Raw genomic sequence first — 16,150 nt, forward strand, 5'->3', positions numbered from 1 at the left:
CCGCGTCCCCCACGACAGACTTAACCTTATGCTTGCACCTTGCATCCGTTGCCGCCAAAATTGCGCGCATAGTCGGCCACAGTAACGTAGCAAAAGCAATTCGACCCGAGAGCATGGTGCAACAATCAGACGGAAGAGCTGCCGCACAATCCTCGGTTCTGCCTCGGCTCTCCGCACAGAGCGGTTCAAGCCACACCACCGACCCTCTCTCGATTCCTTCTTCTCTCAGTGAGCGTCCGCGATCCAAGCTCCGTTAGGCAGCAAAGGTTCTCATGCATGAGGGCGCTTAAGGGTTGCCGGACTTCGATGGCGCCTCTCCTTCTTCCCGTAGTCCTTCGATTTTCAAGCGGATGACAGGGCGATCCCCCTATTTCGAACAACTTCCCGCTCTTTGAAGCTTGACACACCGAGGTTTGCTACAACTCGTGTGCCACCGACCTATGCACATTCTGAGCATCGAGCTTCCCTATGCGACCAGCCTTGGCTGACTTCCAACAGACGTTCCTTTAAAACCCCTCATGTATCCTGCTTCCGACACAATATACCCCCTTTCTCCCGGCGGCGATCAGCGTAAAACCAAGACTTCAGCCACAGCTTCACTGGAAGCTGCTTTCGATATCCACCGCTCACCCTAGCATCTCGGTCTACATTCTCTCACCTTCCTTTTCGCCAGTCAGTCTCAACCTTGGTCTGCGGCGACAGACTCGACATGAGTCCTGTACAGCAATAATGTCCTACGCGACACTCAATACCCGCTACAACCTACCATCGCCCCCGACCAAGAGCGTCTTCTCGACGGTTGACAACGAGGCTGGGCGCGCCTGGTTCCCAGACTTTGATGCGCAGCAAGACCCCATCGGCTCGTTGAAGCACTTCATCCGTATCCTCTTCTATCCGAACCTCCGCGAAAGCACGTTCACTCAGCTCAAGGTCTTGTCGGTGCTTACCGCCATCATTGGCATTTGGATCTTCCTCATCATCCTCCGAAGACTCTGGGAGAAGTCTTTCTGGCTGTTCCGTCTGGTGAGACGCAGCAATGGTACACTGCTGGTGCCCAACGCCATCACAGCTTTTGTCGCCATCGAGAGCGCCTTTGCCATTCTCCTGATTGCCTTGTAAGTTTGCTCATGTCCTGGCCTCTCTTTAGATTCTTCTTGCTGAACACTTGGAACTTCATTCTTGGCCACCGCTCCCCTTCGTTGCCTCAGATGTTGGAGCTGTATCGAATGGTTTCAATATGGCAAGTCGCCAAAAAACATCACCCTCTGGATCGGTTTGACCTGGCTGCCCCTCATCCTCGGTGCCTGGTGCACCACGGTTGGCGTCATCTACGCACGGCCGGATGCACTCAGTTTTGTTTCGCCGCAACCTGGCAAGCCGCAAAGCTGGGCATTGCGCATGGGTGTCACACCCATGGTAGTCAACCTGTTTGTCTTTTTTATCCCCGTGGTCCAGATCGTCAGCGTTGTGATCCCCGCAGTGTTCGCCCACCGGCGCTTCAGCAGTGCCTTCGACCACTACCATCGCTGGGCTGCTGTGATACAGCCAGATGATGCACTGTCACGCGATGTGCTGTTCGAGGCGCAGCAGATTTGGTTCCAGGTGCTCGACGCTGCCTATTGGCTCTCGATCTGCATGGCGGTTTGGGAGGCATGGGTTTGCGGTCTCTTTATCTGCTACTGTCTAGCCGGTGGTTCGCTTATCGCTACGTTGCGGGAACAGTTGCAGACCCTGCGATCGTTCAAGCAGAGTCGGTCATTCAGCGAATCGTTTGCCGCGCAAAACGCTCAGGCTGCCCATATGCGACGCCCGAGCGAAGCGCCATCAGTGGCAATTCAGAACGACGTCGACGTGGAGAAGCAGACCCCGGATCCAACGACACCGGGTCTCTTGTCAGCACAGGCGCCGCCGCCACGCTCCTTGTCGATGTCTTCGGCCGTCTCCGACAACGTCACGCTCGTGTCGGGTGACGCTGGCCTCAAGCGATCCGCCAGCCAACGAGGTTCTGCTGCTGACAAGCGCAATCCTGGCGCTTCGCGTAGGGTCGCGCCAGACGTGGACGATGCCAACGACGCACAGACTCGCTCCATGTACTTCACGCGCGAAGAGCTCGAGAACGAGGACCAGCCGTCAAACAGCTTCTTCCCACCGGTTCGTCCATCTGCGTTCGAGCGACCGCCACAGGCTCAGTCTGCCGCGGGCAAGGAGCACGCGCACAAGCGATACCTGGAGAAGTTCTACATCAACTTTGTCGTCCAATTCCTCGGAATGATGCTCTGCATCCTCTTCTTCGCACTCTTCTGTGGCAAGCTCATCACGACGTGGTATTCGGCGTGGGAAGCCAACGACCTGGCGGAGGCCCTTCAGATTGCACTGCTGGTGGTGTGCTGGGTGACGGTTGGTTTGGCAAGCGTCATCATCTTTGCCATCCTCAGCCGCACCTATGAACCAGTGCTTTCGAGTATGGGGACGGCCAATCAGAGCCGTTCGAATAGCAGTCGTCGGGTCAGCTTCACAAGCAACGCCAGCGGTGCCCAGGGCCAGTCGAGGTCAGCGAGGCGCTTGAGCGGCGCCAAAGCGTGGGTTGTGACGACGCTGTCGCAGCTCTCGAACGACGATGATCGACACAGTCAGCAGATTGGGCTCGATCACGTTCATTCAAGTGGAAGGGGAAGCCGAACAGGGTCCCTGTCTGCAGTCGGGCGGACGTCGATACATGCCTATGCCGAGCTTGACGACGATCAAGCATCTCCAAGGACGGAGCAGGACCCACCCAGTCCCAAGAGTCAGCCGCTGGCTTCGCGCCGGGCCACGTCCAGCTCCACGCCGGATCTGCAGGTCTCGAGCGAGGCACACATGCCACGGCCATACCGTGGATCACCGTCGAGTGCGCCGAGCAAGGTCAGCAAGAACGGCGTGATGGTCGAGCAAACGGTGAGCACCATCGTGGAAGATCCGGCTTTGGAGGAGTACTTTCGAGTGGAGCGTCCAGCGAAAGCAGCAGCAGGCCGTTCGCCGTCCAAAACAGACGGATCAGAGCAGGATCTCTATACACCCTACACGCTCGGTAGTCAATCTTCCACGCCTCGCGGTTTCCAGCCTGGCAGCGCGTGGGCCGACAGTCCCACCACGCCTGCGACGGTTTGGACACCTTCCACGCCATCCTCAACTAGGCCACTGGCAGCAAAGGGTCAGAGAAAGCGACAGGAGGACTCGGACGCATGGCTCTCGCCTCGTCTTCCCGAAGCATCGGTGGCCGTGGGCGGGGAAGAGTTTTTGCTTCACCGGGCACGTTCGGACATCGCTTTACGACCGCCATCACGGTCGCCATCTGTCAACAATGCAAGCAGCACCGACTCTGTTGGCCTGGGCATCGCGATAGCGTCGCCGTTGTTGCCGCCGTGGACCGCGCCCTCTGAATGGGTGAGCGGACAGCCGGATCCTGTGTTGATGCGAGAGGACGCGAAGATGCGGCTTCGGATGGCGTCGCATCCGAGTACTTAGCTGCCAAGGGTTATGAATTGCGCGAGAAATTCCATTTCCGTTCATGTGCTTCTCGTCGTCATCCGCTGTTGTGATGCATGACGACCATTGTTCAGCTTGACGAGACTCCCGTGACTGTGCCTTGAGCGAGCGTGATGAGGGAAGCCAAGCAGCGAAGGTAGCTAAGCTATCAAAGTGGAGTGTTATATCGGGATCGTGTGACACTCACATTTCTCATGAGTGCATTTGAATTGGCAATACAAAAGCAAGTTGTGATCGAATTCAAAGCTGAAGCTTGACCGCGAATGGGGTTGAAATTCAATTCTGGCTCGATCCACGTTTATAGAAAAAGGATAATCAAGCTGAGAGGCGGTAGACAGCGTTGTTGCAGAACAGTGCGAGATTCCAACACGCAAAAACGGGCTAGGGGCAGCACACAGCGCTGTCCGCCTGCTGCTGCTGCTGGTGCGACTTAGCCAACTCGATTGCAGGCCAAGCCATGGCTCAGGCAGGAGCGAGCCCTTTGGGAGGTGGCTCCTGCGTTTTTCGAGAATCCGAGTCTCTCTGCAACTGGAATTCGCAGGCAGCCATCACACTCTCCGAACCGCCTGGGCACTGCAACGCACGCGCGCACTCTCATTTCTGGTCGTCGTCGTCGACATCGTCTATCTCCTTCCTCCACCACATCATCCACACACACCTTCCTGCCCGACAAATCCCCTTTGTTGGCTACTCCTCTCACGTCGCCACACTCTTTTTTCCGCCTCAATCCTATACCAACAAGATGAGCGCAGCCGACATCAACACGGAGCTCTGCCCCGTCTACGCCCCCTTCTTTGGCGCGATGGTAAGTAATATTCGCGACTACGATCGACTTTGGCTCTGGCATACTCGGATGGGCTGGCTGTCTTCTGGGCAAGCACCCCGCCTCAGAGGAAGCGCAAAGCGTTCAACGCTTCAACTGATGCGTCGCAAAGAAAATGTTCTGCAAATCGGCGTTGTGGTGTGATGCACCGCTTGTCTACTTCCTTCCAATCGATCCACTCGACAGCAGGCAATCGACCTTAGACGCAATGTTGCCATGCAGCACACCGTTCGATCACCGCATGCTGACCACCTTGTCTACTCTGTTCTTGATCTCGCCACACTTGCTCGACGCATCAACAAACAGGGATGCACAGCTGCCATCGTTTTCACTTGTACGTATACATGAAAAGGAGCAACCACTCGACAACTTTGATGCTCGATATACTGACTTTTTCTGCTTAATCGCTATCGCTCCTCTGTGCGCTCATTGCCTCGCTCGCTCTTTCTCGCGTCAATAGGCCTCGGCGCCTCGTACGGTACTTCCAAGTCGGGTGTCGGTATCTCGGCCATGGGTGTCCTGCGACCTGACCTGTTGATCAAGTGTGTCATTCCCGTCATCATGGCTGGTATCATTGCCATTTACGGTCTCGTGGTCAGCGTGCTCATCTCCGGTGACATCAAGACGCCGATGTCGCTCTACCGCGGCTTCATTCAGCTCGGCGCCGGTCTCTCGGTCGGTCTGGCTGGGTTGGCCGCTGGATTTGCGATCGGCATTGTGGGTGACGCCGGTGTGCGCGGTACTGCTCAGCAGCCGCGTCTGTTTATCGGTATGATCTTGATCCTCATTTTCGCCGAAGTGTTGGGCCTGTATGGTCTCATTGTCGCGCTGATCCTCAACACGCGTGCGCAAGACGATGCTCTTATGGGATGCTTCCTCAAGTAAAGTGCGATTGCTACCAATCGATCGATGTAGCTGCGGCCATCGGTTCTCTTCGCAAACCCAACTATCTACCATCTTCAACAAGACACGCCTACCTGACACCAAACCACGCATCGACGATCTCGGCAGTCGTCGCACGCAACCTCGCGAGTGATTGCTTCTCGGGTTCTTGGCACTTTCGCCAACCTCTCCGGTCGATCTCGTGACTTGGCGATAGCCATAATCGGATATGTACCTCACACCGCGTTTTGACACTCGTGTCGTTCTCCTCCATTTCCTATCTCGTCCCTGTTCTTTCGCTTCTCCAACACAAACGAATATACACCGCATTGAATTGTATCCACACACGGTGGCATGGTCGCGTAGGCCGCGCTGTCGAGCCTAGGGGTGTTAAGTACGTGAGGCAGGAAGGCACGAAAGAGCGATGATTGCGCATGGGTATATTGTGTACAAATACAATGTGAGTAACTTAGCAAGATGTTTTGAGGAGCGGGATGCTAGTCGAATCGCGCTCTCTTCGCGACAGGGGCAGTGGGCGTGGGTTGGGCGGTGACGTCTTCGAAGTCGATATCGTCGTCGTCGTCGTTATGGTCATCGTCCTCATCTGCCTCCTCCTCGTCTTGTAGGACTGCGTCGTCCTTGGGGTCCTGTTCGGCGTTAGAGCGTGTACCGGTCGAGGTGTCGGAGGGTGCGGGGTCGGGGACGATAAAGCGACCGTGATGGCCGCGGCGTGGGTCGAAGGAGGGTCGGGCTCGGCGTTGGGTTGAGAGAGAGGTTTTGAGGCCGTACACTGTGGATTGCTGTTGATGCCATGTCGAAGCGGAGAGGTTGTAAGGGGCGAGGGCTGCGTCAGTGGATACGATGCCAGTCAGGCCACTTTGGATCAAGGATGCAACTCTACAACTTACCAACCGAGTCGCAAGGACCGAGTACAAGTCAGGGGCCTGATAGATCGAGTCGTTGATGATATAGTACGCTGCTAGCGGCGTTGCTGTTGTCACATCAGAATCCATAGTTACAAAGTCAGCTTCTTCTGTCCCCCTCTCTCATCCTCCCGCAACGGCTACTACTCACATTCAGACGGCGAGCTCCTCCAGCGCTTCTGCACCACAAAACACGCCGGAGCCCTCGCATGGACCAGCACAAACTCCAACCCGGTAAACCGCTTCAGCTCCTGCTCCTCCTGCCTCGCCCCCATCCCCACGCCCACAGCAAGACCGTTTGCAATATTCTGCATGCGGATCTGCTCGTTGTTGCTACGTCGGTCGAAGAAGGGCGAGGTGGCGAAGTACGACATGACATTGTATTCGGTGAGCGGGTGTGCGGGGTCTGGTTTGGCTGTGCTCGAGGGGTCGGTGACTTGGCCTGTGGCCTGTAGGTGCGAGAGGTACGAGAGGTATTCTGGGTTTTTGAATTGGACGTGGAGTAGGTTTGGGGGCGGTTCGGGTGCTGCTGTGGGAGCTGACATTGTGGTTGAGCAGGTGCGATATGCTGGGCTGTCGAGATGGGAAGGGACAATGGACGGATGTCGACGGGGATCGATGAGGGCTCGGCGTGATAATTTGCGGATGAGAAGGATTGAATTGACCGTGCGTTTTTGTTTTCGGACAGTAGCGTCCGAAATCTCTCAGCGAATCTGGGTCGGAGATACCGATGCAATCCTTCGCAGTAGCAGCAGAGTCAGCCGGGAAGGAAAAGTTGAGGCGGAGTGACGCGTTCTTGCCGAAAACAACACCTTGACAGAAATGCACGGCAAAGAAAGGCAGAACCGAACGTTACGGACTTGCCGAAAGACTTGCAAATAGGCAGTCACACTCGACATTCTCGCTCTTGTCTTCCTCCTCTCCTTACCATCACCCTCGATCGACCCCATCTACCCATCGTCCGTCGGGTCCGTCTCCGAAGTCCTCCATCATGGCATCTACCTCAGGGGTGCAATCGCGCGCCTCGGCCAGCGGCAGCAAGAAGGACGAAAACACGCGCGGAATGCACGCTGACACACTGGACAAGTACGACGACCTCAACGAGCCCATCCCGACTGAAGAACAGGAAGCTCTTGTCCGCGAGTTGAAGCAGCGCAACGATGCATCGAATTACTTCTACCGCGCTGCGCTGCTGTTCATGGTCGTGCTCGTATTCGTGCTCTACCTGACGCCCATTCCATCGTTCATCGACGGAACGCACCCTGAGAACCATCTGACGCTGTTCCACCACGGCGTACACGTCATCGGAACCGAAGACCACTTGACGTACCTCCCCGCGTTCCCATTCTACATGATCTTCTTCGGCTTCCAGGGCTACCTGCTCTACCTCTCGAGCTTGGAGTTGCTCTCGCTCATGGGCCACGACAACGTGCTCAGCAAGATCACCCGCGCCAACGCGTCGCTCTACCGTTCCCACCCGTTCGGTACCGCCCCCACGTACCTCGTCTCGATCCTCTCCGACATCCGCATCTCGACGGGCAACAAGATCAACCTCAACGAACGCGCCGATGCGCCCGCAAAGATCAACTCGGACAGCAAGGCGCTCTACGACAGCCTCTCGAACCCGAGACTGCTGTACCTGTGGTTTTTGTTCATCGCAGGGCTGCCGCTGCCGCTGCTGATTTTCGGTGCGGGCAACTTTAGCAATGCCGGCTGGTTCAGCTTCACGCCCGCGGTCATCGGGCTGATGCTGGTCATCGAGACCTGGATCAGGCGCAGCGAGAACCAGCTGTTGGGCCTCGACGGGCTGAAGTACGATCACAAGTCGGCGTAGGAGCGTGCGCCTTTCTACTTCAGAGTCGCAGTCTCAGTACCCATCGTCTCGTTCGCCCTCATACCTTCACATCGTCCATGCTCGCTCACGGCCCAATTCCACCGCGCACCCCAGTTTCACGCTGTATGTAATCGCTCCATCCACTTGTACATCCAACCACGACCCAAAATGCACACTCCCGGAAGATATCATCCCACTAGCTGAACACACAACCTTTCTGAGACGAACTTTGATTGCGCCCGCACCCTCCACTCACCCCTCAGTACGGAGGCTGATACCCACCCTGGTACCCACCATGCTGCTGCGGCTGTTGCTGATACGGGTACTGCTGCTGCTGCTGCTGCTGGTGCGGTGGAGGCGGCGGCGCCCTCCCCGCGTACCCTTGCTGTGCCCCCTGCTGACCACCGGGCGCGCCGTACGCCGGATACTGCGCGGCGTACCCTCCATACCCCTGCTGCTGCACGGGCGCACCGTACGGCGACTGCGGTGGGGGCGACGTATACTCCTGCGTAGTATACCCTGCGGGTGCCCCATACGCACCCTGCTGGTGCTGCTGCGGAGGGGGAGGCGGCATCCCGTACCCAGCCCCTCCTCCTCCAACCTGCTGACCGTAGGCCTGCTGAGCCTGATGCGACGGTGCTGGAGGCGGGGACGTAAACCGCGCCTGCACAGGCGAAGTCGCACCGGGCGAGAAGCTACTCTGAAAGTGCTGAGGTGGGGGAGGCAATCCCCCGGAAGCTTGACGCTGAGCAGTCCCTGAACTATCGGATCCATACCCAATCGGGCTGTACGGAGCAGGCGGTCGCTGCTGATATTGATGCTGCGGCGGCGGAGGAGGCGGCTGTTGCGGCGCAGGTGACGAGCGCGCGTCCCCAAAGGGTCCGCTGGAGAACATTGAACTGTACGGATCGTGGGCAGAGTTCACTGCTGGCTGTGGCTGCTGCTGCTGCTGCTGCTGCTGCTGTGGCTGATATGGCGCCGCCTGTTGGTGCGGCAACGCAGGCGGAGGAGGTATGCTCGTCTGCCTCCCTGCTCCAGGCAACGAAGGAGGCGGAGGTCCAGGCGAAAGCGGAGTAGCACCACCATACCCGCTGGCATAACTCGTCTGGCGATGCGGCCCCGGCGGAGGAGGAGGGGGCGGTCCACCTGCCCGTCCACCGCCACCGCCAAGCCCGCTCAACCCCGCCATGGACCCAGCCAGCCTCTCCGCCCCACCCTGTTCCGATCCCCTCTCCTCCCACTCCAGATCGGCTACCATCTTCTGCCTCTCCGCCTTGCGATCTGCCACGTATCGATTCACACTCCCCCGCGTAGCCTTCACAATCTCCTGCAGATCCGCATAGAACTGCAACCCCTTTGCCACGCCAGCGCGCACCTGCGCATTGGAATCCCTGGCACGCTTCAACCTCGCCACCAGCTTGTTCCTCGCCTTTTCCTTCTCGTCCCACTTCGCCCCCGCCGCTTTGCTCGCTCGCATCTCCGACAGCTCCTTGAACGCCGACTCGATTTCAGCCAGGAGCGCTTGCTGGTGATGCAGGCTCACGGCGATCCTGTTCTGGTGCGGCTTGAACTTTTCCAGCTCGGCAGCGAAGATGGACGAGTCAACGTTCTGCGCACGACGATTCAGCACCAACACCTGCGAAATATCGTCGCTCTGGATCTTTTCCTTCAGATCCGCCAGCACCTCGCCGCGTTCCTTCTTGATCTTGTTGAGTTTGTTCAACGCCTCGTCGATCTGCGCCAGCTTGGCCTTCACCCCTGCGATCTCGGACTCCGAAGCCTTCTCCTCCTCCGCAGAAACGTCGATGAGCGAGGTCTGAGCACTGGCTCCACCGTACAGCCCTGTCTGACCGGTGAGCTCGGCGGCAAATGCAGCCTCCAAAGCCTCTCGCCCCGAGACAAGTAGCTGCACATCCTGCCGGATCGACTTCCACAGCTCTCCGATCTGCACATCATTCTGCGAGGCTTGCTGCATCGCCTCCTTGTTCTCCTTGAGGTTCTGGCGCATATCTTTGGTGTGAAGCCCCGCCGGTTCCTGGTTCCATTTGTGTCCAAATCGCACACGCTGCTTCTCGCATTCGCGGTTCTCGTCGTCGAGCGCTGCAAGTGCCGCGTCGATGTCGTTGGCCGCTTGCGACTTGATGCTCTCGATCCGTTGGAGTGCAGAGTCAACACCAGCGGCGCCCACGCCAAGACCATCAGCACCCCGACCGCCTCCGCCCTCGGCTTCCTCGTTAGACCAGCGCATGACTTCGGAGCCGGGATCGGCGAGCGAGTCGAGCATGGCATCACTGCCACTACCCTGAGCAAGAGCGCGATACTTCTTGAGGCTTCCGGGCAAGCCCAAGTATTCCAGCGAAGCTTGCAGTTCCCCTGTCGCAAGGTCGTGGCGTTCCGACTCGGCACGAGCGATCTTGGCCTTCTCCTCCGAGTACAAAGACGCCTTCTCATGGACACCGAGCGGCACGAGGTTCTGGAACAGATCGGGCCCGATGACTCGCTGTACTTCGGGAGCCGCAAAAATCTCCTGAATGGCAATGGGAGTCGCAGCGACGAGCTTGTCGACGGCCGGGAGTGAGGACTCCGAGGGCAAGATGTCGTGGTAGATGAGGTCGTTGTCTTTGACCGCAGTTTCTTTGCGCTCTGTGCATCGCGTGACTTGAGCATTAACAATGGCGACAAGCGCAGAGCCCGCATCGCTCGGCATCGACGGACGGTCAGCAGCGATGCTCGCAGCGGCTGCCGCAGTGAACGTCGCCAACAAGTTGCGAGCCTCCTTTGCTGCCGTCTCTGCAACAGTCAAGCGGACAAGGCACGAACCATGCGAACCAGCAGCATCGTCTGCCAGCGCCTTGTAGTAGTGCATAACCGAAGTAAAGTGTCTCGCCTTGACCTGGACGAGGTAGGTCCAAGACCGTTCAAAGATGCCCTTGGTAACGTTCTCCCGCGAGTCCTCGACCAGGCCCGTGTAGGCAGCAGCGGTTTGACTGGCGAGCTTGGAGATGAGGCCGGCGCCCTTCTTCTCCTCAATTGTCTTCTCCAGGAATACTTCGGACGCTTGAGCAAGCGTGATGCCCACGAGGCACTTGACGACGTCCTTGCTCATATCGGTGCTGGGAGCATGAAGGAAGTTCTCGTTGATGTAGCTTAGCATGCCCGCAGCTTGACGAAGCGCGGTGTAGGCGCGTTTGAGACCGTCCGCATTGCCCGACATGCGCGGTTGTGAGGCGGCAAGCGACGAGAGCGTGGCAGCGATGTTGAAGATGATGCTTGCCTTTTCGTAGGCCAAGCTAGACTGCGAGATGGCTTTTTGCGTAAAGGCGTCTTTCCACGGAAAAGGCACGCGAAGCTCTGGGAAACGCAACTCGAGCATCTCGAGCATATGGAACCATTTGAAGAGCAAGTCCCTGCCCGTCGCATCCGAAGCTGCGCCTTTGACGGCATCCTGACGTGCGCGGTTCAGCTGCGACGTCTGTTCGGCATACTTTCTGGGGTCTTCACCGTAGCTGTTGGTGATGAGCGATCTGACCGCAGAACCAAGATCCACCTCCTCTGTCGTCTTTAAGGGCAAGAGCAGAAGCGGTGACTGATGTGCGTCTGTCATCCTGAATCGAGTGCGAAGGGGCAGTCAAGTGCTCGCCTCTGTGAAGGAACGCTGTCGACGCTGTTCTTGCTCTAACAGACGTTTGGTGGGTTGGGCTGCAAGGGGAGGCAGCGGGATTATGGTGATGGTGAAGGTGTGGATGGAACGCAAGAGGATCAAGGTCGGACAAGGTTAAGCCAATGTTGGATCTTGCGTCTGCTGTGCCTGAATTCGGTGCTCGCTGCTGCTGCTGCGGGGAGCCAAATTAAGTGGAGTTGTAAAAACACACCCGCACAGCCTCGTGAACCGTGCGCGAATGCAGCCGGAACTGACCAACAGCACACGGCGTGATTCCTCGTTTCTGTCCACCAAGAACGTGTCTCTCGTTTCAACGACCGCAATTCCTGCTTGCTTGCAGACTAGACTCAACGGTTGGCAAATGCAACACTCACGACGACGATAATGAGGAGAAAGCGATGCGATGTATTGCAGAGAATTGCGGAATTGAGTTGTTTAGATGAAGCTGATACAAACTACTGAGAGTGGCATGCGGCTGCTACGCCTTGACAGTGAAGAAGCTCAACGCGCTCCCGATGGCCAGTCCCACACAGAGCCAGAAGGACAGTAATGTGGCTGCCAGTGGCCCCTCGCTCGCGCCTTTCGAGTTGACAAGCTTGCTCCTCGATGGGCCCGAGATCATAGTACAAGTGCTGACCAGACCATTCGAAAACCCAAACAGCAGCATCAACGCGAAGAAGGGTGCATCGCTCGACTGCATCAGCCCGGCAAGCCATCCATTTTGCGCACCGGCATTGACACGGCTGATCGGGCCCGTCCTCTGACTGGTCGACACGGCATTGCACGCCATAAACAGCGGCACAAACAGCGAGCGAAGCAGCGAGAGCGAGACTAGCGATCGTGCTTTGCGTATCAACGACGACGGCACCACACTCGGCAACGTCCTGCCCAGTAGATCCGACGCATTGAAAAGGAAGAAGTGGAAGGGTACGAACAGCTGCGGCGAAGTCAGATCAATTGAGCTGCTCGCCGATTGCGACAAGCCGGTGTAGACGCTCTGCACCGAAGATGTGAGCGCCGGGAAGATGCTCAGCGTGATCACAAAGACGAACGCCACGGTAGCGCAGTCCCACTTGACTTTGGACTGGACGAGCGAGATACGCAACAGCGACTCGCGCATCGGGGGTGACAGGCTGTAGAAGCCAGGCATCTTTTGGAGCCAGGAGGTGTAGGCAGGATGGGAGATGGAGCGGATCGAGTGCCAGCTCTGTACCATCGGATGTTCACTGTTGTCGACGCCGTCTTCGAGATCGTCGTCGTCGTGCGAGGCGCGCACGTCACGCTCATCTTGGATCTTGTCGATGGTTGCAATCTGCTTGGTCATGACCTGCGTGTACAGCGGCGTATTGGCTAGCCACAGGAACGCAGCCAATACCACCATCATGAGCATGGTGTTCATGCCAAAAAACAGCGTGGCAGCTCGAGCAATGCTGCGCGACGTCGCTTGCGCCGTTTCATCGACCGCAGAGGCGCCATCATCGTGCACCGCCTGCTGCAACCAAGCCGAAGCGAAACCAAAGATGCTGATGCCGACTCCCACTACGCCTTGTCCGGCCAGCATCGAGCCCATGAAGGATCCGCCGCCGCCAAATGCAGTACTGAGCGAGACAACACTGTTCTGAAAGTATGCGACAGCGCTTGCGAGCAATCCGCCAAGCAGCAGAGTGAAGTAAAAGTAGGTGTTGCTGTGCGCTGCTGATGCGAGACCATCGTCGTGGTGGCCGGTGCGGGAGGCAATATTTCCGACGCGGGTAGAAAGGGCGAAGCAGAACACGGAAAGGATGACGGCAATCGACGAGAGGGTGATCCTTCGACGGGGGTTTGACCTTTCAAAGCCACCTGTCGCCGTAGCATGGACACCGACGAGGATGCTAATGATGTTGTACGAGACGTTGATCCAGCTGCTGAACGTGTTGGCGTACGGCGTATGTGCAAAAGACGAGCGGAAGTACTCTGCAGGCGTGATGAGCGAGTTGAAGGGCAGAAGGACGCCCATACCGAGCAAACCAAATGTGACGTAGACGAGAGTGCGTTGTTTCGACGACATCTGGTTCCAAGCAGGTGCACCTTCGACGCCTGTCTTGATGAGCGGCTCTGCGGGGCCATCTTCCTGTGTGGGAGACAAGAGCGGCGAAGAGAGGTCATCGTGGGGTCGGGCGAGGAGACCCTGCTCCTCCCCTCGAAGCGGTCGCATAGCAAGCGAGTCTATGGCGCTGATGGCGTTGTAGGGCTAGCGCCGGCTATGCCCTGTTGTCGCAAGGAAGCAGCCGGAGGTGAACCAGTTTGGATTGCCCGTGAAGCCGAGTGATTTCCGATTCGAGAAAGAGACGAGATGGTGGTGGTGGTGGTGAACACGATGCAACCAGGGGTGGGAGATCCGAGGTTCAGCAGAAGAGTGCGGTGACGAGCCGTACCGCCGTTTTTGCCGGCATTGAGGCGTCCGAAAGCGCGAATCACGGATGAAATTGTGTCGTTATCTCTCCATACGGTTCGTGCATGCCGTTTCTTGCTCGATCTGATGGACCCTGAGAGATGCAGAGACAGCCAATTGGCGCAGTTGAATGATCAACGAAAAGGGGTTACTATTAATAAAATGAGTGTCAGATTGAATAGAAGGGATCGGCGACGAGAACCAAGCTTGGATCACGATACCGATGGTCGCATTATTGAGAGCCAGCGATGAACGTCGGTGCTTCTCCGAGCGAACAAAGTGCTGCCTGCGCATCACGGGGCTTTGACTCTGCGGCGGGAGCTCTTTTTTCCCTTGCGGCCAACAATTGCTCTGCGCCGACAAGCAAAATAAAGCCCACTTTTCTAACCACTGGACTGCAGCCTCACGCACTCCGGAAAAGCTTAAAAGGGGGAGAAAGCAGCGGGGATCTGCGCGGGGCGATGGATGGCAGCTTTGTGATGTTTTCAGGATGCTCCGCAAATTGTGGTTTAGTGTGTTCGGCTAGTAACTGCAAGTGTGGTGGTGCTCAGTGAGCTGACTATGCTGGTCATGTACCGCCAAGCAACGACGATGCTGCTGCTGCTGCTGCTACTGTTGATTGACAAAGTCAACCGCGACTTCGGCAACGACGAATCGATGCTTCCGAACACCATCCTCTCCGCCGGCCTGTCCGCCATTTGCTCTGTTTCCTTGACGCTTCCCTACACTCTCTGGACCTTTCCCCTCCGTGCTTTACAACCCATCCTTCAACCCGAAATCACTTGAGACCGAGAAACGGTAGGCCGAACGTGCACCGCTGCATTGGCCATGCACCTTTGACTGCCTCAACCAGCAGCACTCTTTGGCAGACAGAGCTAGAACAATCTAGAGGACATTACCTTTCACAGCAAACGTATCTGTCGTCTTTCTGGCCTTCCCCGCGGGCGTCCACGCATCGACACCATGACGACGCCGGGCAATGTTGCCATCATTCCCGAACGACCCGCCCAAAAGGGTTATTGGAAGAACGAATGGCAACCTGTCGCGGACAAACTCATGAGCATGCTCCTCACGCTTCGTCAAGACACCGAAGCCGGGTGGGTGCATCGCACCACCACCGAGAATTGCGACATTTCCATCTATCCACGTAATCCGGACGACCCCTTCTCGGTTATGCCCATGTTCCGCGGCAAGACGCATGCAACGGGCTTGACCCCGCTCGAAGTGTTTACGGGTATCCGAATGACTGGCTTTCGCATGATGTGGGACACTCGCGTTCAGTCGGCCCACATTATGCGCGCTTTCTCGATGCACGAGTTCCTCTTCTACCTCGTATGGCGCGGCATCGGCCCCATCTACAAGCCCAGAGACATTTGTGGCATCCAGGCGCTCCGCTGTTGGGATGCTGCGGGCAATTTGCAGACCATTCCAGATTTCACGACCACCAACATGATTCTTGGCTACCAGAGTCTCGATGAGGTGCCGGGCATCCCCGCCGAGGTCGAGGGTTGTGTAAGGGCCAAAGTCTTCAAAGCTGCGTTCTATCTCGAAAGCCGCGATGGTGGTTGCGATATCACGTACATCGGCCACGTTGACCTCGCGGCGCCCATTCCCAACTACATCCTGACCACGCTGCACAGTGAGTTGCCCAAGAGCGTCATCCGTCTTCGAGACATGTTTGTCACTTTCGGCGTACCTCCCGTGCTCATCGACCGACAAGGGAGGATTGCGCTTCAGTATCTGTCGTGCAACCCAGAGACACGGCAGGTATCGCTCCACGCTACTATCATGCAACCGGGCACGGTGCATCTCTACCTGGACTACAACAAGATGTTCACGCAGGGCGTCGTCATCAGCAACGCGTTGGGTTCGGCTGCGGCTGCTGTGTCGGTGAGGGAACACTTCGGTACGGAAGATGGCTTGGAGAGGAGGATGCTGGCTCTCGATTTGTTGCCCGAAGGTGTGGGGGGTGAGTTCAAGCTTATCATTGACGCTGCGGATAAGGAGGGACCTGAGTCAGGGACGGGGCCGGGATGGTGGTGACTTGCTAGTGCAACGCGAGAGTTTGGCG

At 57.3% G+C, this 16,150-nt stretch overlaps 7 protein-coding genes across 7 annotated transcripts; 4 read left to right on the forward strand and 3 right to left on the reverse strand.

The window, feature by feature from the left end:
• Window positions 1-729: 729 nt before the first annotated feature.
• EX895_000737 (uncharacterized protein) lies at window positions 730-3,504 on the forward strand (the record flags this gene model as incomplete). The annotated part of the gene is made up of 2 exons (XM_029881338.1): window positions 730-1,115; window positions 1,209-3,504. The coding sequence occupies 2 exons, from the start codon at window positions 730-732 to the stop codon at window positions 3,502-3,504; spliced, it is 2,682 nt and encodes an 893-aa protein (XP_029742724.1).
• Window positions 3,505-4,267: 763 nt separating this feature from the next.
• EX895_000738 (uncharacterized protein) lies at window positions 4,268-5,233 on the forward strand (the record flags this gene model as incomplete). The annotated part of the gene is made up of 3 exons (XM_029881339.1): window positions 4,268-4,330; window positions 4,535-4,682; window positions 4,809-5,233. 3 exons carry the CDS (start codon window positions 4,268-4,270, stop codon window positions 5,231-5,233), a joined length of 636 nt encoding a protein of 211 aa, XP_029742725.1.
• A 494-nt stretch (window positions 5,234-5,727) lies between these two features.
• Window positions 5,728-6,698, reverse strand: EX895_000739 (uncharacterized protein; the record flags this gene model as incomplete). Its single annotated transcript, XM_029881340.1, has 3 exons — window positions 5,728-6,030; window positions 6,139-6,221; window positions 6,305-6,698. 3 exons carry the CDS (start codon window positions 6,696-6,698, stop codon window positions 5,728-5,730), a joined length of 780 nt encoding a protein of 259 aa, XP_029742726.1.
• A 446-nt stretch (window positions 6,699-7,144) lies between these two features.
• On the forward strand, window positions 7,145-7,987 carry EX895_000740 (uncharacterized protein; the record flags this gene model as incomplete). The annotated part of the gene is made up of 1 exon (XM_029881341.1): window positions 7,145-7,987. The coding sequence occupies one exon, from the start codon at window positions 7,145-7,147 to the stop codon at window positions 7,985-7,987; it is 843 nt and encodes a 280-aa protein (XP_029742727.1).
• A 259-nt stretch (window positions 7,988-8,246) lies between these two features.
• EX895_000741 (uncharacterized protein) lies at window positions 8,247-11,591 on the reverse strand (the record flags this gene model as incomplete). The annotated part of the gene is made up of 1 exon (XM_029881342.1): window positions 8,247-11,591. The coding sequence occupies one exon, from the start codon at window positions 11,589-11,591 to the stop codon at window positions 8,247-8,249; it is 3,345 nt and encodes a 1,114-aa protein (XP_029742728.1).
• A 535-nt stretch (window positions 11,592-12,126) lies between these two features.
• EX895_000742 (uncharacterized protein) lies at window positions 12,127-13,842 on the reverse strand (the record flags this gene model as incomplete). Its single annotated transcript, XM_029881343.1, has 1 exon — window positions 12,127-13,842. The coding sequence occupies one exon, from the start codon at window positions 13,840-13,842 to the stop codon at window positions 12,127-12,129; it is 1,716 nt and encodes a 571-aa protein (XP_029742729.1).
• A 1,200-nt stretch (window positions 13,843-15,042) lies between these two features.
• Window positions 15,043-16,122, forward strand: EX895_000743 (uncharacterized protein; the record flags this gene model as incomplete). Its single annotated transcript, XM_029881344.1, has 1 exon — window positions 15,043-16,122. The coding sequence occupies one exon, from the start codon at window positions 15,043-15,045 to the stop codon at window positions 16,120-16,122; it is 1,080 nt and encodes a 359-aa protein (XP_029742730.1).
• Between the last annotated feature and the right edge of the window lie 28 nt (window positions 16,123-16,150).

This window comes from Sporisorium graminicola, chromosome SGRAM_1 (assembly GCF_005498985.1).
Source record: "Sporisorium graminicola strain CBS 10092 chromosome SGRAM_1, whole genome shotgun sequence".
Taxonomy (NCBI): Eukaryota; Fungi; Basidiomycota; class Ustilaginomycetes; order Ustilaginales; family Ustilaginaceae; genus Sporisorium; species Sporisorium graminicola.